At 45.2% G+C, this 22,137-nt stretch overlaps 1 protein-coding gene across 2 annotated transcripts in view; it reads right to left on the reverse strand.

Annotated features, from left to right (window-relative positions):
• Myo5c (myosin VC) overlaps positions 1 to 17,950 on the reverse strand; it is a 92,627-nt gene extending 74,677 nt beyond the window's left edge. Inside the window, exons 1-5 of one of the 2 annotated variants that reach the window (XM_046461370.2) lie at positions 17,729 to 17,949; positions 8,120 to 8,230; positions 4,373 to 4,538; positions 3,177 to 3,321; positions 1,508 to 1,664 (exon numbers count right to left, since the gene is read on the reverse strand). In XM_046461370.2, coding sequence (XP_046317326.1) covers positions 1,508 to 1,664; positions 3,177 to 3,321; positions 4,373 to 4,538; positions 8,120 to 8,230; positions 17,729 to 17,755 — 606 coding nt within the window. In that variant the 5' untranslated portion in view covers positions 17,756 to 17,949. Of the gene's footprint in view, positions 1 to 1,507; positions 1,665 to 3,176; positions 3,322 to 4,372; positions 4,539 to 8,119; positions 8,231 to 17,728 lie in introns of both variants that reach the window. The other variant, XM_046461371.2, reaches the window with a different exon arrangement.
• Between the last annotated feature and the right edge of the window lie 4,187 nt (positions 17,951 to 22,137).

The following is a 22,137-nucleotide window of genomic DNA, read 5'->3' on the forward strand; positions in this document are numbered from 1 at the left end:
GTTCCTCTATCTGTAATGTGGAAATAACATGCTTCTTTACCGTTATGGACTGAACGCTTGCGCTCCCACCTCCAATCCATGCATTAAAATCCTAACCCTATGTGTTGGTATTAGGAAGTGCTACTTTTGGGAGGTAATTGGGTCATGAGGATGGAGCCCTCACAAATGGGATTTAATATCCATATACAAGGGACCCCAGAGAACTCTTGTTCTCATTTTTAGCCCCATGAGGGTACAGTGAGAAGATGGCCCATCTGAACCCAGAAGAAAGTCCTCACCGGAACCCAACAGGCTAGCATCCTCACTTTGAGTCTCCATAACTATAAAATGCATTTCTGTTGTTTATAAGCCACCCTGTCCATGCTACTTAGTTATAGTATCTTGAACTGACAGTTGGGAGGAGCAAATGAAATAATATGAAGTGCCTCAGTTCATCCATGTTCCAAATATCATACATGCTCAATTAAAAGTTCACATCCTCCATTCAACCTGTATTTTTTTTCAAAAAAAATTTTAGACATCGATGAACCTTTATTTTATTAATTTATTTATATGTGGTGCTGAGAACCAAACCCAGTGCCTCACACATGCTAGGCAAGCGCTCTACCACTGAGTCACAACTCCAGCCCCTCAACCTGTATTTTAAACCTTACTCCCTTAGTACTTCCCTACTCAAACTTTATTTTCAACCAAAAAAATTCTGCTCTTTCAGACCTCCCACACTGTGGGCCTGATTTGTGCTTTCTGCTTCTGTTCTTGAATTCCATTACTCCTCTGCCTAAGCACCTTACTATGTTCCATGCAGAAGGACTCTTCTTGTGCACACACACTGCTCTTCCTGCCCAGGTCATGATGATTTTGTCAGCATGTTTGCTGTGCACTTACTATGTGCTGCACACATGATAAGCATAAATGAACCAATTAGACATGATTCCACCTTCATGGAGCTTACAGTCAAGTGGAGAGACAAACACTAAATAAATCATAACTCAGCATTGCCCCTTGACAACTTTCCTGTTGCCATCTTGGATGGCAATTTGTGTTTCTATTTAGCAGCTTATGGCCTCGCTGAGTTGCTGAGGCTGGCTTTGAATTTTGACCAAAGCCAGAAGAATCAGCTTGCAAAACTCTTGAATATGGCACACTTAGCTCATGAAAATTGATGCCAGCTGGCTGGAGAGCACCAGTGGCCTCCGTGCACCTGTGGTGGTTATGGAGGGCATCTTCCCTGGGACATCAGCAGCAAACAGAGGACTCCTGAAATCCAGTCATAGAGTTTCTAGCCCAGCAGGTAGAGAAGAGCCTTGGAGGGAGCAAACTCTGCCCCAATCTCCTTCAGATCCCCTGGGGAAACCAGGTCCTTGTTCCTTCCCACCTGACTTCTTTGGTTTTTAAAAGATGGGAACTTGCATTAGCAAGGACTACATACACACACAGGCCGACCCACATCTCCACCATGACACACTGCTGCCTGGCCCCCCACCTGCCTCCTTCCACAGGAACACACCTCGGTGATGGGATTGGATGCCAGGACCTTGTCCTCCACATGAGCGTTGCTGCTGGACTTGCTGACGGTGGCGAAGTACCTCATGGCATAGCGAGCAGACACCGTCTTTCCAGCTCCCGACTCCCCGCTCACAATTATTGACTGATTTTTATTGTTTCTAAAGCAGATAAACGAAAGAGTTTTAAAATATTATTATTATTTTTTCTTTTCTCAGTGCTGGGAATCGAACCCAGGGCCTTGTGCATGACAGGCAAGCGCACTACCACTGAGCTACATTCTTTAAAACATTAATCTCTTGCCCTTAAAAAAATGAATTCTGCCTGGACAAAATCCAGCGTAGGCCACATAGTGGGACTTTTTAAAAAAATAATTAGGAATAAAAGGGACAATATATATTAAGAAAAATACAGACAAACCTGAAGGCAAACTTTGTTTTATCACTATAAACATTTCAGTGAATTTCTTTCTAGTCTTTTCCCCCCATGTGATCATGCAGAACACATGATCCTGCTACGTTCCCCGTTGAGGGTCCCCAAGCCCAATCCCAGGTTCATTGGTCCACTAGGAGGACTGAGCATTCCAGCATGATAGCCATGCCTGTGGCTCAGATTAATTATAGCAGAGGATTCAGAGAAAAGTCAGCAAAGAAGCACAAGGGAAATCAAAGGAAACCAGGTGCAAACTTCCAAGAGTCTGTCCCCCCCCCCCCCCCAGTCCAGCGACTTGCGACAGGCCTCCAGCAATGAATAAAGGCACAGGTAAAACTTCCCCTCCTGGGGAAGCTCGCTGGGGACCCTTTCCACCCTTGGCCTAACATATACCCAAATCCCAGACTCCCAGAAGGAAAGCACCTATTCAGCAACAACCACCCTGTTCACACAATGTACCCCATTTTCAGTACAATGAATGGGCCACTTCAGTAGTTAGGAAGTGGTGGGAAGTGTCCTGAAGTCCGAGGCTAGCCACAGGCCCGCCTTGACAGCAGACCTGGAAGCACAGCAGCCTGGCCTGTCAGCCCCTTTGTGCACGTTCCGCTGAAATTCAAAACCACCTCAGATATTATTTTTGAGAGCAATTATTCTGAATATGCTCAGGAACACGTGTACCCTATAAACCAATGTGCTGTTACATAATTTCTCTAAATTAAAAAAAAAATGCATTGAACTTTTCATGCCACAAGAAGGTGGTGATCGAGTGATTCTGTTCTATGAATCGAGCACTGCTTATGAGCCAGATGCTTGCCGAACACTTCACACACATTCTCAATTAAACTTCAGAAAAATCCTAGGACATATGCAAATATATTTTGCAGATGAGTAAAATCTGTGCTTGTATGTCATTAAACACTGCCTCCTTGAATAGGTTTAACAAAAAAAAACTTAAAGCATTTTACCATGTAAAATCAGACTTTCTCCAATCAAGCCCACTGCAAGAGAAACGTGCTATTCCCAGACGGGCAGGACTGACTTTTAACTCTCCAGAAGGAACAAAACCCAGGAAACTCAGTCCAGACAGGTCAGTTATGCTGTACCAGTCACGGGCTACTGAGTACAGGTCATCTACTCAACAAACCATCCCTCTGGCCTGACAGTCTCCTTCCATGAGCCCAGCCAGCAAGTGCAGGGAGGGCTGGGCGAGCCTGAGGAAGGCCAGCCTGACAGGAAGCTACCTGGCCATCTGCTTGTAGGCCTCTTCTGCCACAGCAAATATGTGTGGGTCCATGTCGCCCATGTTCTGCCCGCTGTAGGCATGGATGATGGCATCCCCATATATGGGCAGCTGCTTGTAGGGATTCATGGCCACCAAAATGATTCCTGTGGAAAGACATGAGATGCAGTTACAGCAGTCTTACAGTCACCCACTGCTGTGATTTAAAAGTGTTCCACAAAATTCACCTGTTAGAAACTTGATTCCCACATTCATATGTTAGTGGTATTTGGAGATGAGCCTTTGGGATTGGGATTAGATGAGGTCATGAGGGTGGGGACCCCATGATGGCATCAGTGGCTTTATAAGAAAAGGAAAAGACCTGAGCTAGCCCACTTGCTGTCTCACCAAGTGATGCCCCATACCACGTGATGGGTGCCCTCGCAGATGCCGTGCCTTGCTCTTAGACTTCCTGACCTCTAACCATGAGCCAGATAAACTTCTATTCCTTTTTAAAATTTTTGGTGCTGGGTACTGAACCCAGAAGTACAAACCACTGAGCCACATCCCCAGCCCTTTTTTATATTTTATTTAGAGACAGTCTTGCTGAATTGCATAGGGCCTTGCTAAGTTGCTGAGGCTGGCTTTTCGATCCTCCTGCCTCAGCCTCCTGAGCCACTGGGATTAGGGGGTGTGTGCCTCCACATCTGGCAACTTCTATTCTTTATAAAATACCTAGCTTCAGGTATTTTGCTATGGCAACAGAAAACAGACTAAGACACCCATCTCTCCAGGTTCTTTTAGGAAACCCCAGCTCTGCCACTTAACTAAACTAGCTTGACTTTGTCAGATCACTTGATGCTCTGAATCTTGGTTCCCTGATGATCACCTGTATCTCTGGGATATTCTGATGTTTGAATGAGACGAATGAGATGACAGGTGGGAAATGCACCCAAACTGAGAGGCTTTTGTTATTTGCAATGTAACTGTAATAACAATACCAGTGTCCCAGTAAGTGATCAATGTATCAAATCCAGTGAAAGACTTAAACACAAGCCTTGTTATTTTGTTTTTCTAAGCAGTCCAGTCTTAGTTCTTGTGGACTCTTCTCCCCGCATAGACACTTTTCACAGCAGATTCTAGATGCTCAGTTTAAACATGATAAAAACAATCGGGAAGCTCTAGACAGCAGGCGTTCAGGTTCAGATCCTTCCTTACCGCTGTAGGTGTAAATGAGTTTGGACTCTGCAAAGCGGATTCTGAGATTGTGGAGCACTGCAGGCTCGTGGAGATAGCTGAGGGCGGTGAGGTCATTCTCGCCCACAAGGATGTCAGGATTCCTGAGAGGAGGCAGTGATCCTGGGTCAATGGGATAATCCAGCTCCTGTGGGCAAAGACGAAATTAAACTTTTGAAAGGACAAGACTTTTGGCATTTCTGCAGAACCACTGGCTTTTTTTCTATGTACCTCCTGTAGACTCATCACTGACACTGAAAAACAAGCTTTCAAGTGGAGCAAAAAGAAAACCATCTTCATAGGCATCTATTGGAGCAATAAAAAGTGGGAGCCAGAGGACCAGGGCACTGACTGTGTGCTGGGGGCAAGTCGCTCACCCTCTCTGGGCCTCCCTTCTCATCTGTGAATAGGGCTAAACCAAATTGAGGTAAGCAGAGCTGAAGAAGCTTCAATGCAGGGTGACAAGGAAACTAGATGGGCAGGGACCCAGGGACCTCACCCCAGTTCTACTACAGGGACTCCACTTGTTTGTGGTTTTCATTAGAAAACAGGGTGCTGCTGCTAAAATGACAGATATCTTCAGGTCACTTACAGCTTCAGGGTGGCAAATTTCTGGTCAGAGTTGCTATGCTTGGTGGTGAGAAGGGTCTGAAGGAGGCTTTGTGGGTGGTGGTCTCGAGACAGGCCGATGGTGCAGGCAACTGCTATCTTTAGCCTCCTGCGGGGTGCCCAGCGTCATGGCTCCCCCTTTAGAGCCCTGGACTGAGTAACTTTCCCAGTGGGCCCTTCTTCTGCCAGATTTACCTACTGTTCCCAAAGTAGCTGCCTGAGCAGAATGAAGACCAGGTTAACATCCCTTGTTAGCATCCATACCAGAGACCACTGGGTCCTCCAACTGTCAGAGTAGTCTAGGGCCACTCTTATTTCATGACTGGGTAAAGTAAAGCCCAGAAAGGTAAAGTGACTTGAGCAAGGTCACCCGGCAAACCTGTTTCTGTTCTATTTTTCTAGGCTGGCTTCCTGGCATTTAGTCAGTACCACTGTCTTGCTTTTGATCCCCAGTCCAGGGCCAGCTGTCCCTTGGCAGGTGCCTCATATACTGCACTCATGCCAAGCACTTAGCACTGATTTCTTTGTTTAATCTTCAAAACTGCCTTCCGAGGACAGCGTGACTACTCTAATGAACTTTAACAAGACAGGTTCGGGAATGGATAAAAAAATGTGGTATTTATACACAATGGAGTATTACTCTGCATTAAAAAATGACAAAATCATAGAATTTGCAGGGAAATGGACGGCATTAGAGCAGATTATGCTAAGTGAAGCTAGCCAATCCCTAAAAAACAAATGCCAAATGTCTTCTTTGATATAAGGAGAGTAACTAAGAACAGAGTAGGGACGAAGAGCATGAGAAGAAGATTAACATTAAACTGGGATGAGAGGTGGGAGGGAAAGGGAGAGAGAAGGGAAATTGCATGGAAATGGAAGGAGACCCTCAGGGTTATACAAAATTACATACAAGAGGAAATGAGGGGAAAGGGGGAAATAATACAAGGGGGAGAAATGAATGACAGTAGAGGGGGTAGAGAGAGAAGAGGGGAGGGGAGGGGAGGGGAGGGGGGATAGTAGAGGATAGGAAAGGCAGCAGAATACAACAGACACTAGTATGGCAATATGTAAATCAATGGATGTGTAACTGATGTGATTCTGCAATCTGTATACGGGGTAAAAATGGGAGCTCATAACCCACTTGAATCAAAGTGTGAAATATGATATATCAAGAACTATGTAATGTTTTGAACAACCAACAATAAAAAATTAAAAAAAAAAAAAAAAGACAGGTTCGGAAAGACCGAGCCTGCTGTCCAAGGTCACATGTCAACATGGGCCTGGCTCCAAAACCTGTGCTCTTTCACTACCTCGGTGCCTTCCATCAGTGCGGATGGGTTTTGATGGCTGGCAGTTGGTAATCCAGGACAATGGAACACAATCCTGGAAACAGCCCTTATTCCACCATCAACAGCACAAGTCCCTGTGTGGATCAGGCCCAGTCAACAACTAGTTGCCAACTTGTGTTTTGAGAATAAAATTCAGAAAGATGTTTTTCATATAATATGTTTTACTTTTCCTGTTATAATTTTTCTGTTTTAAACCAACAAGCCCTGTTTCCTGTTTGGCCATTGTGTGTGCGATGTGTGAGAGAGACCAGGGAAGAAGGGGGATGTGAGCTGGTCTTTGAGGGGAGAGGTGTTGGCTGCTGGAGGCAGAGGTGACATTTTCTCACACAAAGCAGGCTCTGTCCTCCAGGTGCGGCTGGGGCTGAGGTAAGAGCAGCCTGGCCCTCTGCTATCCTACCTGCCTCTACCTGGGCCGCTGGATCAGGGCCTTTTGAGCAGCCACCGCAGCTCCCTGACCACTAGAGCAGCACACTGCCTCTGCACCTGCTGTCTCCAGATTCTTCTCCCAAGATGAGGCTACTGACCCCTAAGGGGCACCTCGATCGTGCTCAGGAGGATCTCAGTAGAAGTCATGAGGCGATACTGGTGGGAAGGGAAGGGAAGGCTAAATGGCACTGGGGCCTTCTCACGCAGGTTCTTGCACATGGACGCCACCTGGGTGATCTGTGTGATCTCAGGACTCTGTGATGGCACTGTCATCAATTCTTTTTTCATATGAGGAAGCCGAAGGGCCACTGTCACAGACTTAGCAAGCGGCTGTACCAGGACTAGATCCAGCCAGCTTGATTCTGGAGGATATGCCTTCCGCCGCCATGTTTGCCTCCTTCCCAGGACCTCAGGAATGTCTCCCAAATCCAGGACAGTCTGATTGGAAATGCATTTTGTAATTTCCAGCATTCAATATTCACCAGGTATTCCTCAGACCTCCTCTGGTCAACACCAGAGCACAAATCTTCTGTCTAGCTCTGTATCCAGAAACTATTCTAAAGACGTAAGGTCACCTGGCTATGGATACCAAGGCGTGTCATTATGGTGGGAAAAGGACCACTCATGATGGCTGTTTAAAGAGGACGCTGAAATCTTCAGAAGCTGCACAATCAAGGGGCACAGGTAGCCTAGAGAGGCCCCTCACAGGCTGTCCCACCATGGAGCCCCCGCTGACACTCATGACTCATTGGGGGCCTCTCCCTCACCATGCCAGCACTGACAGAGGCTCTGCCTAATGTCACACATAGCTGCATGTTCCTGTCCTCTTGTGCTGGCCACGTGTCCTGTATACCTACAGACAGACTTTCTCTCCCTCCCGACTCCTCCCACATCTCCTTCTTCCTGATTTCTCTCTCTCTTCTCTTCTTCCCATTTTGACTTATTTTTTTTTCCCCTAATTGATTATGCCCTGGGCTCAAATTACTTTCCTCCAAGTTACTCATCTTTGTTCAGTTTCTCTGCTGAGACTCACGAAGCCAAAATAACTCATCACTTTTCAACGTTCAGCAAACAATGCTGAACGCCTGGAAATGCGGAGGAGGGGCACAGAGGCTGGCGACTGCATCTGACCCCACTACAGGGAGAGGCCTGCTGATGTGGAACAGCACGGGGTGGGGGGGCACGGTATGAATACCTCAGGGGGTCCACAGCACCAGCTGGCCTTCCTGGACTGGAGCTGGTGCCCTCTCCTGGGCTGCTCCCACAGGACCATCTCCTCCCTTCACACCACATACCCATTACCACTTTATACACCACTGTAGCTAGGAAGAGCAAGGACCCTCACCGTTCCATCTTCTAGCAGGAGTTGCAGGACTTTGTCACCAACTCTATAGTCCTTTGCTATTTCAGCAGACTTCCAGACTTCTTCAGGATCAGGAATCCAAACCCTGTTGTACTGCCCAACAGAATAAGATGGACTCAATTTCAGCACTTTAAAACCCATAGCACACACAGATCGTTAGATGATTGGATGCAGGAAGGCTTCTTTCTGTCAACTAAGTTCCTTTGTTAGGAATACTTCTTACCTACTTTTTACTGATGAGACATTTTTTAGTGCATTCTGCAATCAGTGTAGCTTGATTTGATAGGAAATAGATCTCCCAAAGCATCCTAAGTATACATTGAAAACTGAAAGCCTTGGGGGTGGAAAGGAAGCCCGAGAATCCCTTCCTGGAATTTGTGAGTACTTTCTGCAAGAGTCAGAGCAGAGGGATTAAGTTCACCACGGATGGTCTACGGGGGTTTAAGCCAGACACTTCACTTCTAGTGTCTTAATGTTTCATCCATAAAATGTGCACAATACCTACTTCATGGGCTTGCTGGGAGGCCCAATTAGACCGTGCACTTGAAAGCACTTTGTAGAGTGTCATGGCAATTTCCTTCCAGTGACCCCATCACTGTCTCATCACACTGGGAAGCAGCAAGGATTCCTACCCTGGAGATGCCAAGTCCAGAGGTAGCTGCCCAGCTCCATTCCCAATAGGCAACTGGTACACTTGGCTCAGTGCTGATGTCCAGGTACTCAGGTATAATTGAATTGTGTCCTCCAGAATTCATGTTGAAGTTCTAACCCTCTCCCCATTTGACTTCATTTGGAGATTGGGTCACTAGAAGGTGGTTCATTAGAAGATAATTCAAGTCAAATGAGGTCATAAGGATAGAGGATTGCTTGAGCCCAGGAATTTGAGACCAGCCGAGGCAACATAATGAGATCCATCAATTAATGAAAAAGGAGTAAGAATTTAAAACAAAGTTCAGGCCACAGTAGTTGACTAGGAACATGTTGGATGAGGAACGTATCTGTTAACTCAAATTGTGTCAATCAACCAAAATAGAAAAAGAAAGATAGTCATTGGTTGATATCAGTCATATCAATCATGTCTATGTGAGTTATCTGAATTGCCTTAATTGCCTCCTCCACAGCTAGCAACCAGAAAGAGCTTGCTAAATGGACATGGGACCAATAAGTTTTGACAGAGAAAGAAAACATGCAAATGGAAGAATGAGCTAGAATGAGCTGGCAGGCAATGACACACTCTTGTGCCTCATAAACAGACACACCTCACACAGACGCACACCACCCACTCCCACACACGTCCTTGTTGCCACGGGCTACGGGTTTTCTACCTCAGGTCTGCTCTTAAAAATACTTACTGATGACCCCATTAAGTGGAGTATCCCAATTTATCAAGAATTGGCCATGACAGAGTTTCAGAGCTAAAAATATCCTTGGAGACTATCTAGTCCAAGTTGTTTGTCCAACTTCTTAAAACTGCAGAAGCGTATTCCCAGTGATAGTGGAGCCCACCATGGGAAGCGGGTGAGAGTGGAGGTGCCTAACAGGAGTCATGGGCGGTTGGGCCCAGGTCCTTCTGCGGAGGCCTGGGGCTCTGAGAGGTAAGGTCCAATCACTAAGTCAATCAACCCTTTTGTTTTACTGATTACCCAACACAAGCCCAGGGAAGGCAAAAATTCCTTTGAGACTCATCGAGTCTCAAACATAATAAACAGCATTAACATAATGCCAGGACACTGGTAAAGCCAGAGCCTGTGACTTCAGGTTTGAACTCCTGGTTAAGTGAGTTTGGCCAGAGAGAGAACCCTGAACTCCTAGCAGCAGCCACTCCACCTGTGAGTCTGCATTGCTCTCTGAGAAATAGTTTAGGATTTGTTTCAGCTAAAAGTACTATTAAATGACAGGTAGTGTTAGGATAGGACGCATGTAACTACTGGCGGCTTCTCCTCTGTGCCCCAGTGTGGTAGGCAGCCCACACCCTGCTGGTCCTGGTGCCGCTAATGCTATATGCGGCCAGGTGTTCAGAGCCCAGCAGTGTAACCCAGCCTGGTAAGCAAACAGGAGGCAAGTTTACTCAGCCCCAAGGAAGTTCCACCCATTGGTTCCCTCCCACCTTCCTCACATTCCTGTACCCAGAGGCAATGCTTCAAGCTGCAGGGACAGCTAACTATGCAGTGTTTAGACAAATACAAACTCAGGCCCTGCAAACCATGTGACCAGCTCGTGCATGAGTCCCTGAGTGTGGTTCCTTCCTGTGAGGCAGAAGCCTCTGGATGGCTGTAAAAGCTGCTGCAGAACCAAAAGAGAGGAGAGGTCACCGCCTGAGCCTTTTCTGGGACTCCTCGTGGGGCAGACTGGGGAAGGAAGCGCAGGCTCAAGTCCACAGAGGCTCGGGAAGTAATATGTGCTCTCGAACATGCTGGATGCCCTAGTCCTGGTGTGCACAGGAGATGCTGCTGCCTGTCTGAGGGGTCTTCTGGGACTAGCCACGGAAGTGGCTTGAAGACTTACACAGAACATGGAGTAGTATGAGTTTCTTTCCTAGAGCCACTTTCTTGACTAGAAGGGCATCTCCACATTTCGGGTCAGCCAGGCTGACCCTGGCATATGCCAGCTCTATTGAAAACAAACAGCACTAACATAATGCCAGGTTGTAGTGATGGGTGCTCACAGAAGGAGGTCATACCATGCAGTTCCAGGGGCTCATGTTGAGCAGATCAGATCTAGCAAACTGAAGACACTGTGCTCCTTATTGTCCTCCTTTTCATTTGTTTCTCAAAGGCCCCTTCCCCAGGTTCCTCTATCTCCTCTGCCCCATGTCCATGTCTCCCAAGATCCTTCCTGGCCTCCTCTCATGACAGGCTGTTTCTGGAGAGTTCTATCCATTTCCATGGCCTCCACATCTACCCTCACACCTGCACCTTAGACACTCCCAGTCCAAATCTCACAGTGGAACTCTAGACCACATCTCTGTGGCCTCCCAGACATCAGTCCCTAAATGTCCTTGGATAGTCACAAATTCCCAACTCAAAAGATGATTCTGCCTGCTCCAAATCTGCTTCCCCTTCTCATTTCTCCTTCTCTTCATGTCAGGAGACAATGCTATCTCCTTCTCTGTGTCTCTGCCCCCAACAAGTGGTCACCAGGTGAAAAGCCTGCCCACTTCTTCAAGAGCTCTCACCTCTCTGCTTCTGCCCACAACCCCTCTGCCACAGCCCTGAATAAGCTCTCCCCTCAACATTCTTGGGCTGCTGCCTCAACCAGCTGAGCACCAGGTTTCTTTGAACACACAGACCCCTTCACCCACCCTTATCAGAATTTCTGCGGGTGTGGCCTGGCAAGAAGAAAGTCTGAAAGTCCCCCCACCCCATGGATTTTGATGAACGGCTAGGCTTGGGGAGCCACTGTCCTAGCCAATTTTCCTATTAAGACCTCACCCCTTTTAAAATCCATCCTTTGCATGTTGCCATTCCAAACCCTTAGCAGTTTCTAGACTATGACCAACTCTTTTTTGGCTCTCTGCTATGTACTTCTATTCCTTCCAACCCAGCCCACCCTGCTTTTGCCTACAAGTAAGCAAACCCTCCAAGTAGCCAAGAGTCGATTCAAGGACCCCCTCAGCTATGACGCTCTCTCTGCTGCCCTCCACCCCAACGGGGCTAGTGCTTTTTCTGCGGAGCTCTTATGCCCCTCCCCAGGTGTCTGAGTTACCTCCTCATCTGCTCCACTGGCAACTGTGCCTCAGGACCCAGTGTGAGGACTTCCCACAGCCAGCATTCCATACACATGTGGTGAACAAAATCTCAAGTTCCCAGGAGTTCATTTGCATCGATTAAAGACTAAATCTGGTCTTTCATCTGTATTCTTTGTAATATACTTTACAATAAATGAATAAAAAGTGAATTAGAAAAAAGACTAAATCTAGTCTTTTAGGTTCTTTGACTTTTAAAAATAACTTCTTGGAACTACTAATAGAAAATACAATGGATAAATCTAATTTTCTAGCATCATTAATGATATATGGAGAAGTTGTTTAGAATAGCCAAATGGAAAATGACTACACTGAACTTTAACCTTATTTTACACAGGGATCCAAGACTACTGGCGAAGATGCTCCTTTTGACTTGGCACATCTGAGATTCAATAGAACTTCTTTGAATATATTTGAGTACAAGTAAGAGGAATGGATAATTATTATAATCAGTGAATCTGTGGCTAAAGGCTGATTACCTGAGTCCTTGGTAATGAGCAAGAGCAGCATTTTATTTTTCTAAACATCTCTAGAGGGCATAGAGCTCTGCTGCCTCCCCTCCCACTTATTATTCACCAATGTCTTAAATGAAGAAAACAGAATATGTGTGTGTGGGATAAGCAGATGAAATGATAAGTAAAGATGACTAAGATTTAAAGGGTTTGACAAGTTACAGAAACTCTGGGCAATAACAAGATGAAAATTTTCATATGACTATTACAATAAATACAGTATTTAGGTACTCAAAATTCACTATATTCTAATAGTATCAATATAAAAAATAATGAAACTCTATTAAGGATTATATATCAGGTATTATGCTAAGGGCTTTACACACATTATTTAATCCTTAGAGCAACTTTCTAAGCTGAGAACTTGCCTAGCACCACCAGGCTAATGAGGGGCAGGACCAGAACGTGACCTGATGCATCACGCATACACAGAGCTTTCCGGGGCAGAGCATGTGCCAGCTCTGCTGAAAACAGCACTAACATAATGCCAGGCTCTCCTGAGGGGTGCTCATAGGAGGACATACCACAGTTCCACAGGGCTCATGTTGAGCAGACCAGATCTAGCAAACTGAGCCACTGAGATGGACATGGAGGTACTTAAATTCATCCTGGATGGCAGGGGGTCTGGATGATGCCTTTAGAGAAAAGGCTGGTGGTACTGTGGCTCTCCTGAGCTCTCAGTCCAATTACCTCTCATCTCAGCAGATGCCAAGGGCTCTCACCTTCTTTCCTTCTCTCTAAAGACCTCCAAACCTTCACCTCCTGTCACCACAGCCTCAGGCTCCCCTCTCCCTGGAGGCACACCCAAGTCGGCTACCTCTCTTACAACTCCAGATGGTTCCTTCCTCTCAGCTCACAATCATGTCAGGATCCAGTTCTACTGACAAAAAATCGTACCACGAACTTCCAAGAGGCCAAATCTAACCACCCTCTTCAGCTTTCATCCTGCTTGACATCTCTGCAGCTATGGGAACTGACTGTCCAGTCTTTAGTCATTGACATGCGTGGTCTTTTCTTTGTTAACATATTTTCATGTTTACGATCACAGTATATACAATTTTTGTTCTCTCGTTTTTCATGTACTGCAAGCATTTTCCCTGTCGTTTCAAAGTCTTCATTAGCACTTTTAATGTCTTCCTACTATCAGATCATGTGGGTCTTTTGTAATTTGCTTAACTCTCTGGCTGGACATTGGAATTAGTCCCATTTTAGTTATAACAAGGAATAAGGACAAATTAGAAGGTGCCGGGGAGGTCATTGGGAGGTGGATGGACTTCCCACAAGTTCTCTGTGTGTGGGGAGAGCCTTTGAAGAGGTGGAAGACACTAAAGGTGGTGAGACCCAGAGCGGGTAGTGAGAGGCATCAAGACATGGGCTTTTAATCCTGGCTCCGTCATTTCTATGTAACCCTGGGCAACTTACGTGACCATTTCTAAAACTGAGATAACAACATCTAACCTGTAGAGTTGTTTATTTGAATTGAGAAAGAAAAGGTACATATAGTTCTGGCACCTAAGAAGTACTGGATTTTATAAAGACTGCAAGACAGAAATAACCATCATCACTGCCATTTTCAAACCCATAGCTTTTTCTGTCCCCCACTCCCCTCTGGTATTGGGGATTGAACCCAAGGCCATAGCTTTTCCTTAAGCAAAATAAATAAATAAATAAATAAAAAATCATTCTTGCACTTATGTTCACATCCAGATTTATGGAGCCCCCACTGCTCCCTATTCCCTGGAAGCTCTTGGTCAGTGGGGCAGACACAGTTAAAGGCGATGTTGACAGGCTGTGTGGAGGGGCAAGATGCAAAGAATTCTCAGAAGTCGTGCCCAAATGGCATTTGAAAGGTGCAGGCACTGTGAGCAAGCCAGACAGAGGAGCCCTATGTGCCAATACAGGGGAGCGTATGCACAGGCAAAAGCACTGAGGGACGACCAGAAGTTTGACAGAGCAGGAGCCGAGGTAGGAGAGGAGAGGCAGGGGCTGGGAGCTGAGGCAGGGGGAGGGCCCAATGGCTGGACAGCAAGTCTGAAAGGGACCAGGACCTCCAGAGGGCTTCACGTAGACAATGGCCAGACCAGTTTTTCTCAGAGAGATCGTGAATAGTGCAACTGCTCCTCTGAACATTTCTAAGGCCCGTGGCCAAATCACTTTGAAAAGAGATGGGTCATATTCCACTTCACGGGCAGCAATCACTCCTCTCTCCAGACCCCCTCTGCCCCATTTGGTGCCTCTCTTTTTGCAGCTCCCCATGTGAGCCTTCCTGTTTCCTCCTCTGTGATGGCTCAGCTCGGGCCCTCTGCTTCCTCTCTCTCCCTGAACAGATGCACTCCCCAGTGTCCTGTCCTCAGCCCTCTTCTTTCTCCCTGGCCAGGGCCTGTGCTGCCTTGGCTTCACTGACTGTGTCTGAGCAGAAGACTCCCAGCCCCTGGCCTGGCCATCCTCTGCAGCCACCTGGACTATGGACTCTCCCTGGAGGCCCTCTCTTATAGGAAACCTGTCTTACTGCTTTCCTCAGAAATGTGTCCTCCTCCTGGGGTCGCTGCTGATGTCAACAGTGCCCCTGCCCTCATTCACACAGGCTCTACCCTCTGTGTCATCATTGTCATGTCCTCTCCCTCATACTTCAGGCCAGTGTTCCCTTCTCACCAGCCTATACCCTCCGTGGCCAATACTGCGGTTCTCATTCTTTCCTGGAAGGTTGGGATGATGGGACAATTTGGTTACTTGACCCCAGGTCACCACTGGCAAATTCACTTCCTAAAACACTGACCTTGATTCTGCTGTCCCCACCCCAAATCTCCATGGTAATGTAAAGCCAGCTCTGGCTGCCTCGGCCCTTCCTTCTCAGCTCCGTCTCCCACCACACTCCCAGTGCACTCTAGGCCTCAGCAACGGAACTACTTGACATTTCTTAGTACTTCCTAACTAGGAAAGTCCTTGAGAGTGAGTCAAGGCAACCACTTCTTTTTTGAATCTTTTTAGGTTCCCCCAATTATAATGCTTTTGCATACAGAGAATAATATGTGCCTTATCATATCACGTGCCTGTCTTCAAGGGCTAATGCAAGAGGGGAGATTAGACAGGGACCAGGCAGGTGAAGTGGGTGAGGCAGCCTGGAGATCACAGGGTGGGTGCAGCAGGCACAGGAACTGACTACTGTGCAGGAGTTTCAGAATGGACAGTCCATCTGTCACCCTGATGCAGGGACACTGTTTGCCTCTGAATGAAGAAGTAGGTTTCAGGCTGTTCTAAAACATGTGGTTTACATTGTGCAGGGAAACAGAGCAGCCCTTGTGTTTAAAAGTGAACAAGCTTCCCCAGTAGCAAACTTGGATTTAGGATAATCCTGTGGGCTGGCATCCCAGGACCATTAGCTGGATTGCAGAGAAGAAGGGTGGCAAGGAAGCAAGGGACAAAGTTTAGATTTGTCTCAATTTAAGAAAAAAACTCTAACAAAGTAAGATCTCTAAAACCTAGTCAGGCAGCCTCACAAACAGGGAGCTTCCCACCTCCACAACTGACAAATGAGCTGAATGACTGACTATCTGGAAGGGAGGCAGATTAAGGATACAGGTGACCCACAAGAATAGCCTTGGGTTATTATAGTTTTGTTATATTTTGCAGAAGGGACAGCCATCAAGAATCCTTCATCTCTGGGATTCCCAGATTCTCTGTCCATCCAAGTTTGTCTCTCTGTAACTCTCTCATATCTGTTTTGCTATGTTATACCTGGCATCTAGTAGGCATTTAATAATCTGAGATTTGTAGTGCTTGATGATGGGGTCTTTGAATTGTCACCAATTAAGCACAGTGTATCACATCTGTGTATTTTTGCTTCAGGAAAAAATTGTTACTTATAATAAGTTAATCATCAATAATTTTAACTCCTAAGAATAGTTTTTTGTTGTTGGTTTTGGTACAGGGGATTAAACTCAGGGGCACTCAACCACTGAGCCACATCCTCAGCCCTATTTTTTGTATTTTATTTAGAGACAGGGTCTCACTGAGTTGCTTAGTGGCTCACTTTTGCTGAGGCTTGCTTTGAACTCGTGATTCTCTTGCCTCAGCCTTCCCCAGTAGCAGCTGGGGTTACAGGCATGCCACACACACACACACACACACACACACACACACACACTGCTTGCTGTTCAGCTAAGAATAGTTTTGTCAACAATTCTCTTCCACTTCTAGTAATTTAAAGATTTAAGCACTGTTGGATATCTGATAGCTCACAGTGTCACTGGTAAAAGTATTATAGAGCAGAGCTAGGGCAATTCAAACACTGTCCACTTAAAATTCTAGTTAATGGAAATGCGTTAGTGTGGAAATCCCATTGTGTTGATTTGTATTTGAATTGTCACCAATTAAGCACAGTAGAAGAAAGAAGTTTGCTTAAACTATTGAGAGATTAGTCTTTACAGTGATTTTTCTATGTGTATCTACCATGAAATTGCCTTTTAAAATTTAAAAATAGGGCATGTGTCAGGAGAAATTAATGGATTCCCATCCATCAGAAGTTTGGGGACTCCAGATTTCCAGCCCCAGGGTGTAGGAAGATCTTTTATACCCCTTATCCAGGTAATTGCCCAATCTCCTCTTAGAGGGCCTGGGCACTCTGTGGGAGTGAAGTGCTTAACCTGAAGGAGGAGGTTTTAGAGGAATGCTGTAGAGTGATTCTCGGTCAGGGCATGCAAAAGGTGCTTTATAAACTGAGTATTACCTAGATGTTAGCTGAAGGGTCTGGGGATGCACATTAGGACTCCTGGGTTCCCAGGAGCGCTCAACCTCCACAGCAGACATGTGGCCTAAGCAGCTTCAACTCAGGGCAGCAGATGAGTGTAAATGGACAAGCAAGCCTTTTGAAGACAGCGTTCTCGAAGGCATCCTGAACATTGCTGACATAAACTTGTGGGCCACGTTGTTCAAGGGGCTCAAGAGGATCGGGAAGATTACAGAAGCTCCCAAGTATCTGAAGTTTCTACATCCCCGTGGGCAACTCTGATTCCATGGGGGGGGGGGCGGAGGAAGGGGCTGAGGGGTTACAGGTAAGGGAGGGACCCCACGCACAGTGAAGGCCGGGCCGCCCACTTGGTCTTCCTATTCCCAGCGGACCCAGGGGCTCCCGGGGGCGCCTTTCCCACCGGCGGGGACCCTAGCTCCTGAGAGGTGCCGCTTACCTGGGCCCCCCAGTCCCGCGGCCCACCCGCGGGCGCGCCAGCCCCTCCCTGCGCCAGGTGTTACAGGTGCGGCGCGGGCGCCAGTACAGTCAGCATTGCGCGGGCCCGCGGCCCTTCAGCGCCCCTCCCTAGATCGGGCCGACCCTCCTACCTGCGTGTACAGCTCGGCCACCGCCATGGGCGAGAGCGGCCGGGCAGCTCGACCGTCGTGAGAGTGCGAGCCTCGACGGAGGGGCTGCGGCTCTGCGGGCGGGCGCGGGGACCCCCAAATCACTGCAGGGCCATCTTGCCCAGAAGTTTTTCAGCGACCGACTGCTCACTTTCGCAGCGTTGACTGCGAGGGGAGGAGAGAAGTCGCAGGATTGGTCCTTCGGGACCAGCTCCGAGAGTGCACACTGCCATTGGCCCGGGCGGGGACGGCCAGCTGGCAGGTGTTGGACCTTGGAGCGGATCCTCCGGGAGGGAGGGCAGCAGCCGCCTCCGAGGGCTGGAGCTCGCCCCAAGGCAGGTAACAGGAGTGTCCTGAGCGCTCCCGCCAAAGACTGAGCTTCCTCGAGTCACAGTTTACTGAAAGGAGCAAAGGTATAAACACACAGAAAACCCAGGAGAATCAACAAACGGATGGAACTAAGTTTAACAAGGTGGCTGTGTTCAAAATCAAATATAAAAATGGGTAATCTACTTTTTTTCTGAGCATTTTATATATAACAATAACAACAACAAAGGTATTTACGATATCAACGAAAATGTAAAGTAGCCAGAAGTTACAAAATAACAAAAATGCATTTTACCTTTGTGGAGGAAATGTTTCAATTTCTCTAAAGGGCACAAAAGAGGGCCTGAATAAATGGGGACACATGCCATTTTCATGGATAGGTATACTTAACATGGCAAAGGTGTCACTTCTATCCAAGTTAATATATTAACCCAATATATTGTTATAAAAATCCTAGTAGCAGTATGTTGTACCGTGATTTAATATTTTACAATATATTTACAATGATTTTATATTTTTATGGAATAAAAACTCGCACGTAACTAAGACAATTCTCACAATAAAGATCAAAGAAGAGAGATGCACTCTATTATACAGTAAGGGACATAACAGAGCTATATTAAAACAGTGTTATACTCACATGAGACTGGATACATGATGAAGCATGATGGAATACACCAACAGGGCCCTACATTTTATGGTATCCTTGAGCCAGACTGAGAAGAGATTATTTAATAAATAGGCCCTTTATGTGGAAAAATAAATTAAAAAAATCAGATCCATGGCAAATGCTGCATCCAAAAATAAACTCCATATAGATTCATGATTAATACTTAAAAGTAGCTGGGTGTGGTGGCACAGGTCTGTAATTCCAGCAACTAGGAGGCTGAGGCAGGAGGATGGCAAGTTCCAGGCCAGCTTTAGCCAACTTAGTGAGACCCTGTCTTTAAAAAAGAAAAAAAAAAAAAGGCTGGGATTGTGGCTCAATGATAGAGTGCTTGGCTAGCACGTGGAAGGCCTGGGTTGGATCCTCAGCACCATATAAAAATAAATAAATAAAAGTATTGTGAAAAAAAAAGAACAAGGCATATAGCTTAATAATAAAGTGCTCCCGGGTTCAATCTTGAGTAAAAAAAGAAATAAAGAAAGTCACAAACTTAAAAGTAAGTAACAAACTAAAACCAAGAAATTATTAGACAAAAAAAAAAAAAAATCAGTGACAATGTCTTCAAAGTGTTGGATTGTTACAGCTTGAGAATATTTAGTGAAAATAAGTTTAGACAGAAAAATTCTCAGTCACTTTAACAGCAAAGTAAGTATTCATCACAACATGGTTATAAGAGTTGAAAACACTTAAATGTCCATTGATAGGGAAATAAATAAAATAGGAAATACAATGTAAAACCCTACAGCTACTAGTAGGAATGGACATGATCTAAAAAACAATGTTGAAATAGCTGTCTAGTGTAAGTCTTTATATCATCTAAAGACTCATAAAAACTGCAATATTAGATATTGGTTATGGATACAAGTACATGTAAATAAAGGTGTGCATGATAAATGGCAAAGTCATCCATTAAATGTGCAAGAGTGGACACATATGGAAGGTGGAGGGGAATGGTAGGAAGACAAAGAAAAAAGGGATGTGTGTGTGTGTGTGTGTGTGTGTATAGATAGATAGATAGATTGATAGATAGATAGCCTGGCATGGACCAATAATGATAGATGCCACAAATGAAGGATTAAGGTACATTCAATTTTGTGCACCAATTGTCCAAATAATTATATAAAGAAAAGCCATAATGTGGATACTGTTGCCTTGCTGCTTAGAGTTAAGAGGAAATCTAATTGGTTTCTTATTTAAATAAAAATTTTATTGAAGAATAACATATACAGAAAAATGTACAAACATTAAATGTCTAGCTTAATCTATTTTTTTCATTGGAATGTATTAACACATCTGAGTACTACTAGACAACCACCAGCTCCAGATGCAGAACATTACTTTTTCTGTATCTACTGAGGTGATCGTGTTCCCCCCTCCCCCAGGCTCACTTTCTTTACTTGTAAATCTATTCTTTCTTTCTTTCCTTCCTTCCTTCCTTTTATGGATTGAACCCAGCCCTTTTTATTTTTTATTTTGAGATAGGGCCTTGCTAAGTTGCTGAGGCTGGTCTTGAACTTGAAGTCCTCCTGTCTGAGCTTCCTGGTTTGTGGGGTGCCAGGTGTGCACCACCACACTCTGTACTTGTAAGTCTTTTCAGATTTCCTAGGTCTCATTGAGTCAGTTTTCATATTTGTGTCTAAGAATTTGTCCATTTCATCTCACTTGTTGGCATTACGTTGTTCATGGCCCTCTGATCCTGTAATTCTAACTTAGTAGTGTCTCTGTAGGACTAGGGTGAGGCAGGTGAGGGGCACAGGGTACAAGATTTAAGGAGGAACTCACTGTCAGATGCTGAAGGCATTTGCATGACCTTGAGGACAAGCACATCCTTAAATTTATACCCTAACCCCCTTGCTCGCCTCATTCTAGTCATCCATTAAATGTGCAAGAGCGGCCCTACCCAGGAATAATGTTCCATCATTCATTCCTGATTTTAGGAATTTATATCCTTTATCTTTTTGCTTAGTCAACCTGGATAAATGTTTATCAATTTTGTCCATTGCTTTCTTTGATTTTCTGGTTATTTTCTAAATTTTGTTGATTTCCACTCTAACCATTTTTTTCTTTCCCTCAGCTTGCTTTGTGTTTACTTTACTATTTTTCCCCTAGTTATATTTTAAATGTTTTTATTGGTGCATTATAGTTATGTTATAGTTAAAGCAACATCCTGGGGTTTCATAAACTGACTTTCAGACCACTCACGTATAATCAAATCAAGCCTTTATTGAAGAACACCGGTGGTGACTGACCAGAACATAAAGCTGTTTCCCTGATCAGCCCCAAACAATTGCAAGGGTGCTCCTTATAAGCCTGAAAACCACAAAAGGGACGTTTGGGGGTCCAGCCCATGCAAGCAAGCCAGGTTACAGAAGCGGGAGAGTGCAGTGAGATGGCAGGAAGCTGCTTAACCAATCACAATTAGCCCAGTCACCCGAGTTACAGAAACAGAGCCCCGTTACCCTATTACAGAAACAATGCCCCATTAGATAGTAATGTGTTCTTAAGGGTTTCTACAGCAAAAGGAAAAGAACAACTTGCCCAGTCATGACCTTTCTATTTGGCATGGCTGTTTTACAAAATGGAGTTACTAAACAAAATGGAGTCACTTTGGCTTGACTATCACAGTTATACATAATAGTGGGGTTCGTTTTGATATAATCATAGGTACAGATATAATTTGCTCCACTTCAGTCCCCAGTGCTTCCTCTTTCCCTCCTCTCCATCTTCCCCCTGTTCACATTCCTCTCCTCTACTGGTCTTTCTTCTATTTATTCATGCTTTTTTTTTTTAAAAAAATTATGCTTTACAGAAAGAGGTGAAATTTACTGTGGTGTATTCATACATGTACATACCATAATTTGGTCATTTTCATTCTGCAGTTCCTCCCTTTTCCTGTCCCTCCCCCTCAACCTCTTTCCTCTACTCCACTGATTGATTGCCTTTCTATTTTCATGTCCTCCTCCCTGCTGCCAGTTTTTTTTTTTTTTTTTTTTTTTTTTTTGGATTGAACCCAGTGCCCCATACGTGCTAGGTGAGCTCTGTACCACTGAGCCACAACCCCAGCCCCCACCCCTGGCCAGTTTTTAAGGTAAATTTAAGTTACTGATTTGAGACACATCTACTTTTCTAATAAAGGCATTTCAAGTTATGACTTTCCCTCTAGGTCTTGCGTTAGCTACATCCCATGCTTAGTTTTTGTTTTTCTTCAGTTGAAAATATTTTATAATTTCCCCTTTTTTTTCCCTTCATCCCCTGTATTATTTAGAAGTATATTATTTAATCTTCAAATATTTGGGAATTTAAATTCTTTTCCTTTAGCTATTGATTTCTAATTTAATCTGTTCTCTACGTGGTCAGAGAATGTACTTCCTGTGATTTCAATGCTTCTCAATGCAAT

The sequence above is a fragment of the Marmota monax genome, unplaced genomic scaffold, assembly GCF_021218885.2.
Source record: "Marmota monax isolate L192 unplaced genomic scaffold, Marmota_monax_Labrador192_F-V1.1 WCK01_AAM20220418_F8-fsc00001, whole genome shotgun sequence".
Taxonomy (NCBI): Eukaryota; Metazoa; Chordata; class Mammalia; order Rodentia; family Sciuridae; genus Marmota; species Marmota monax.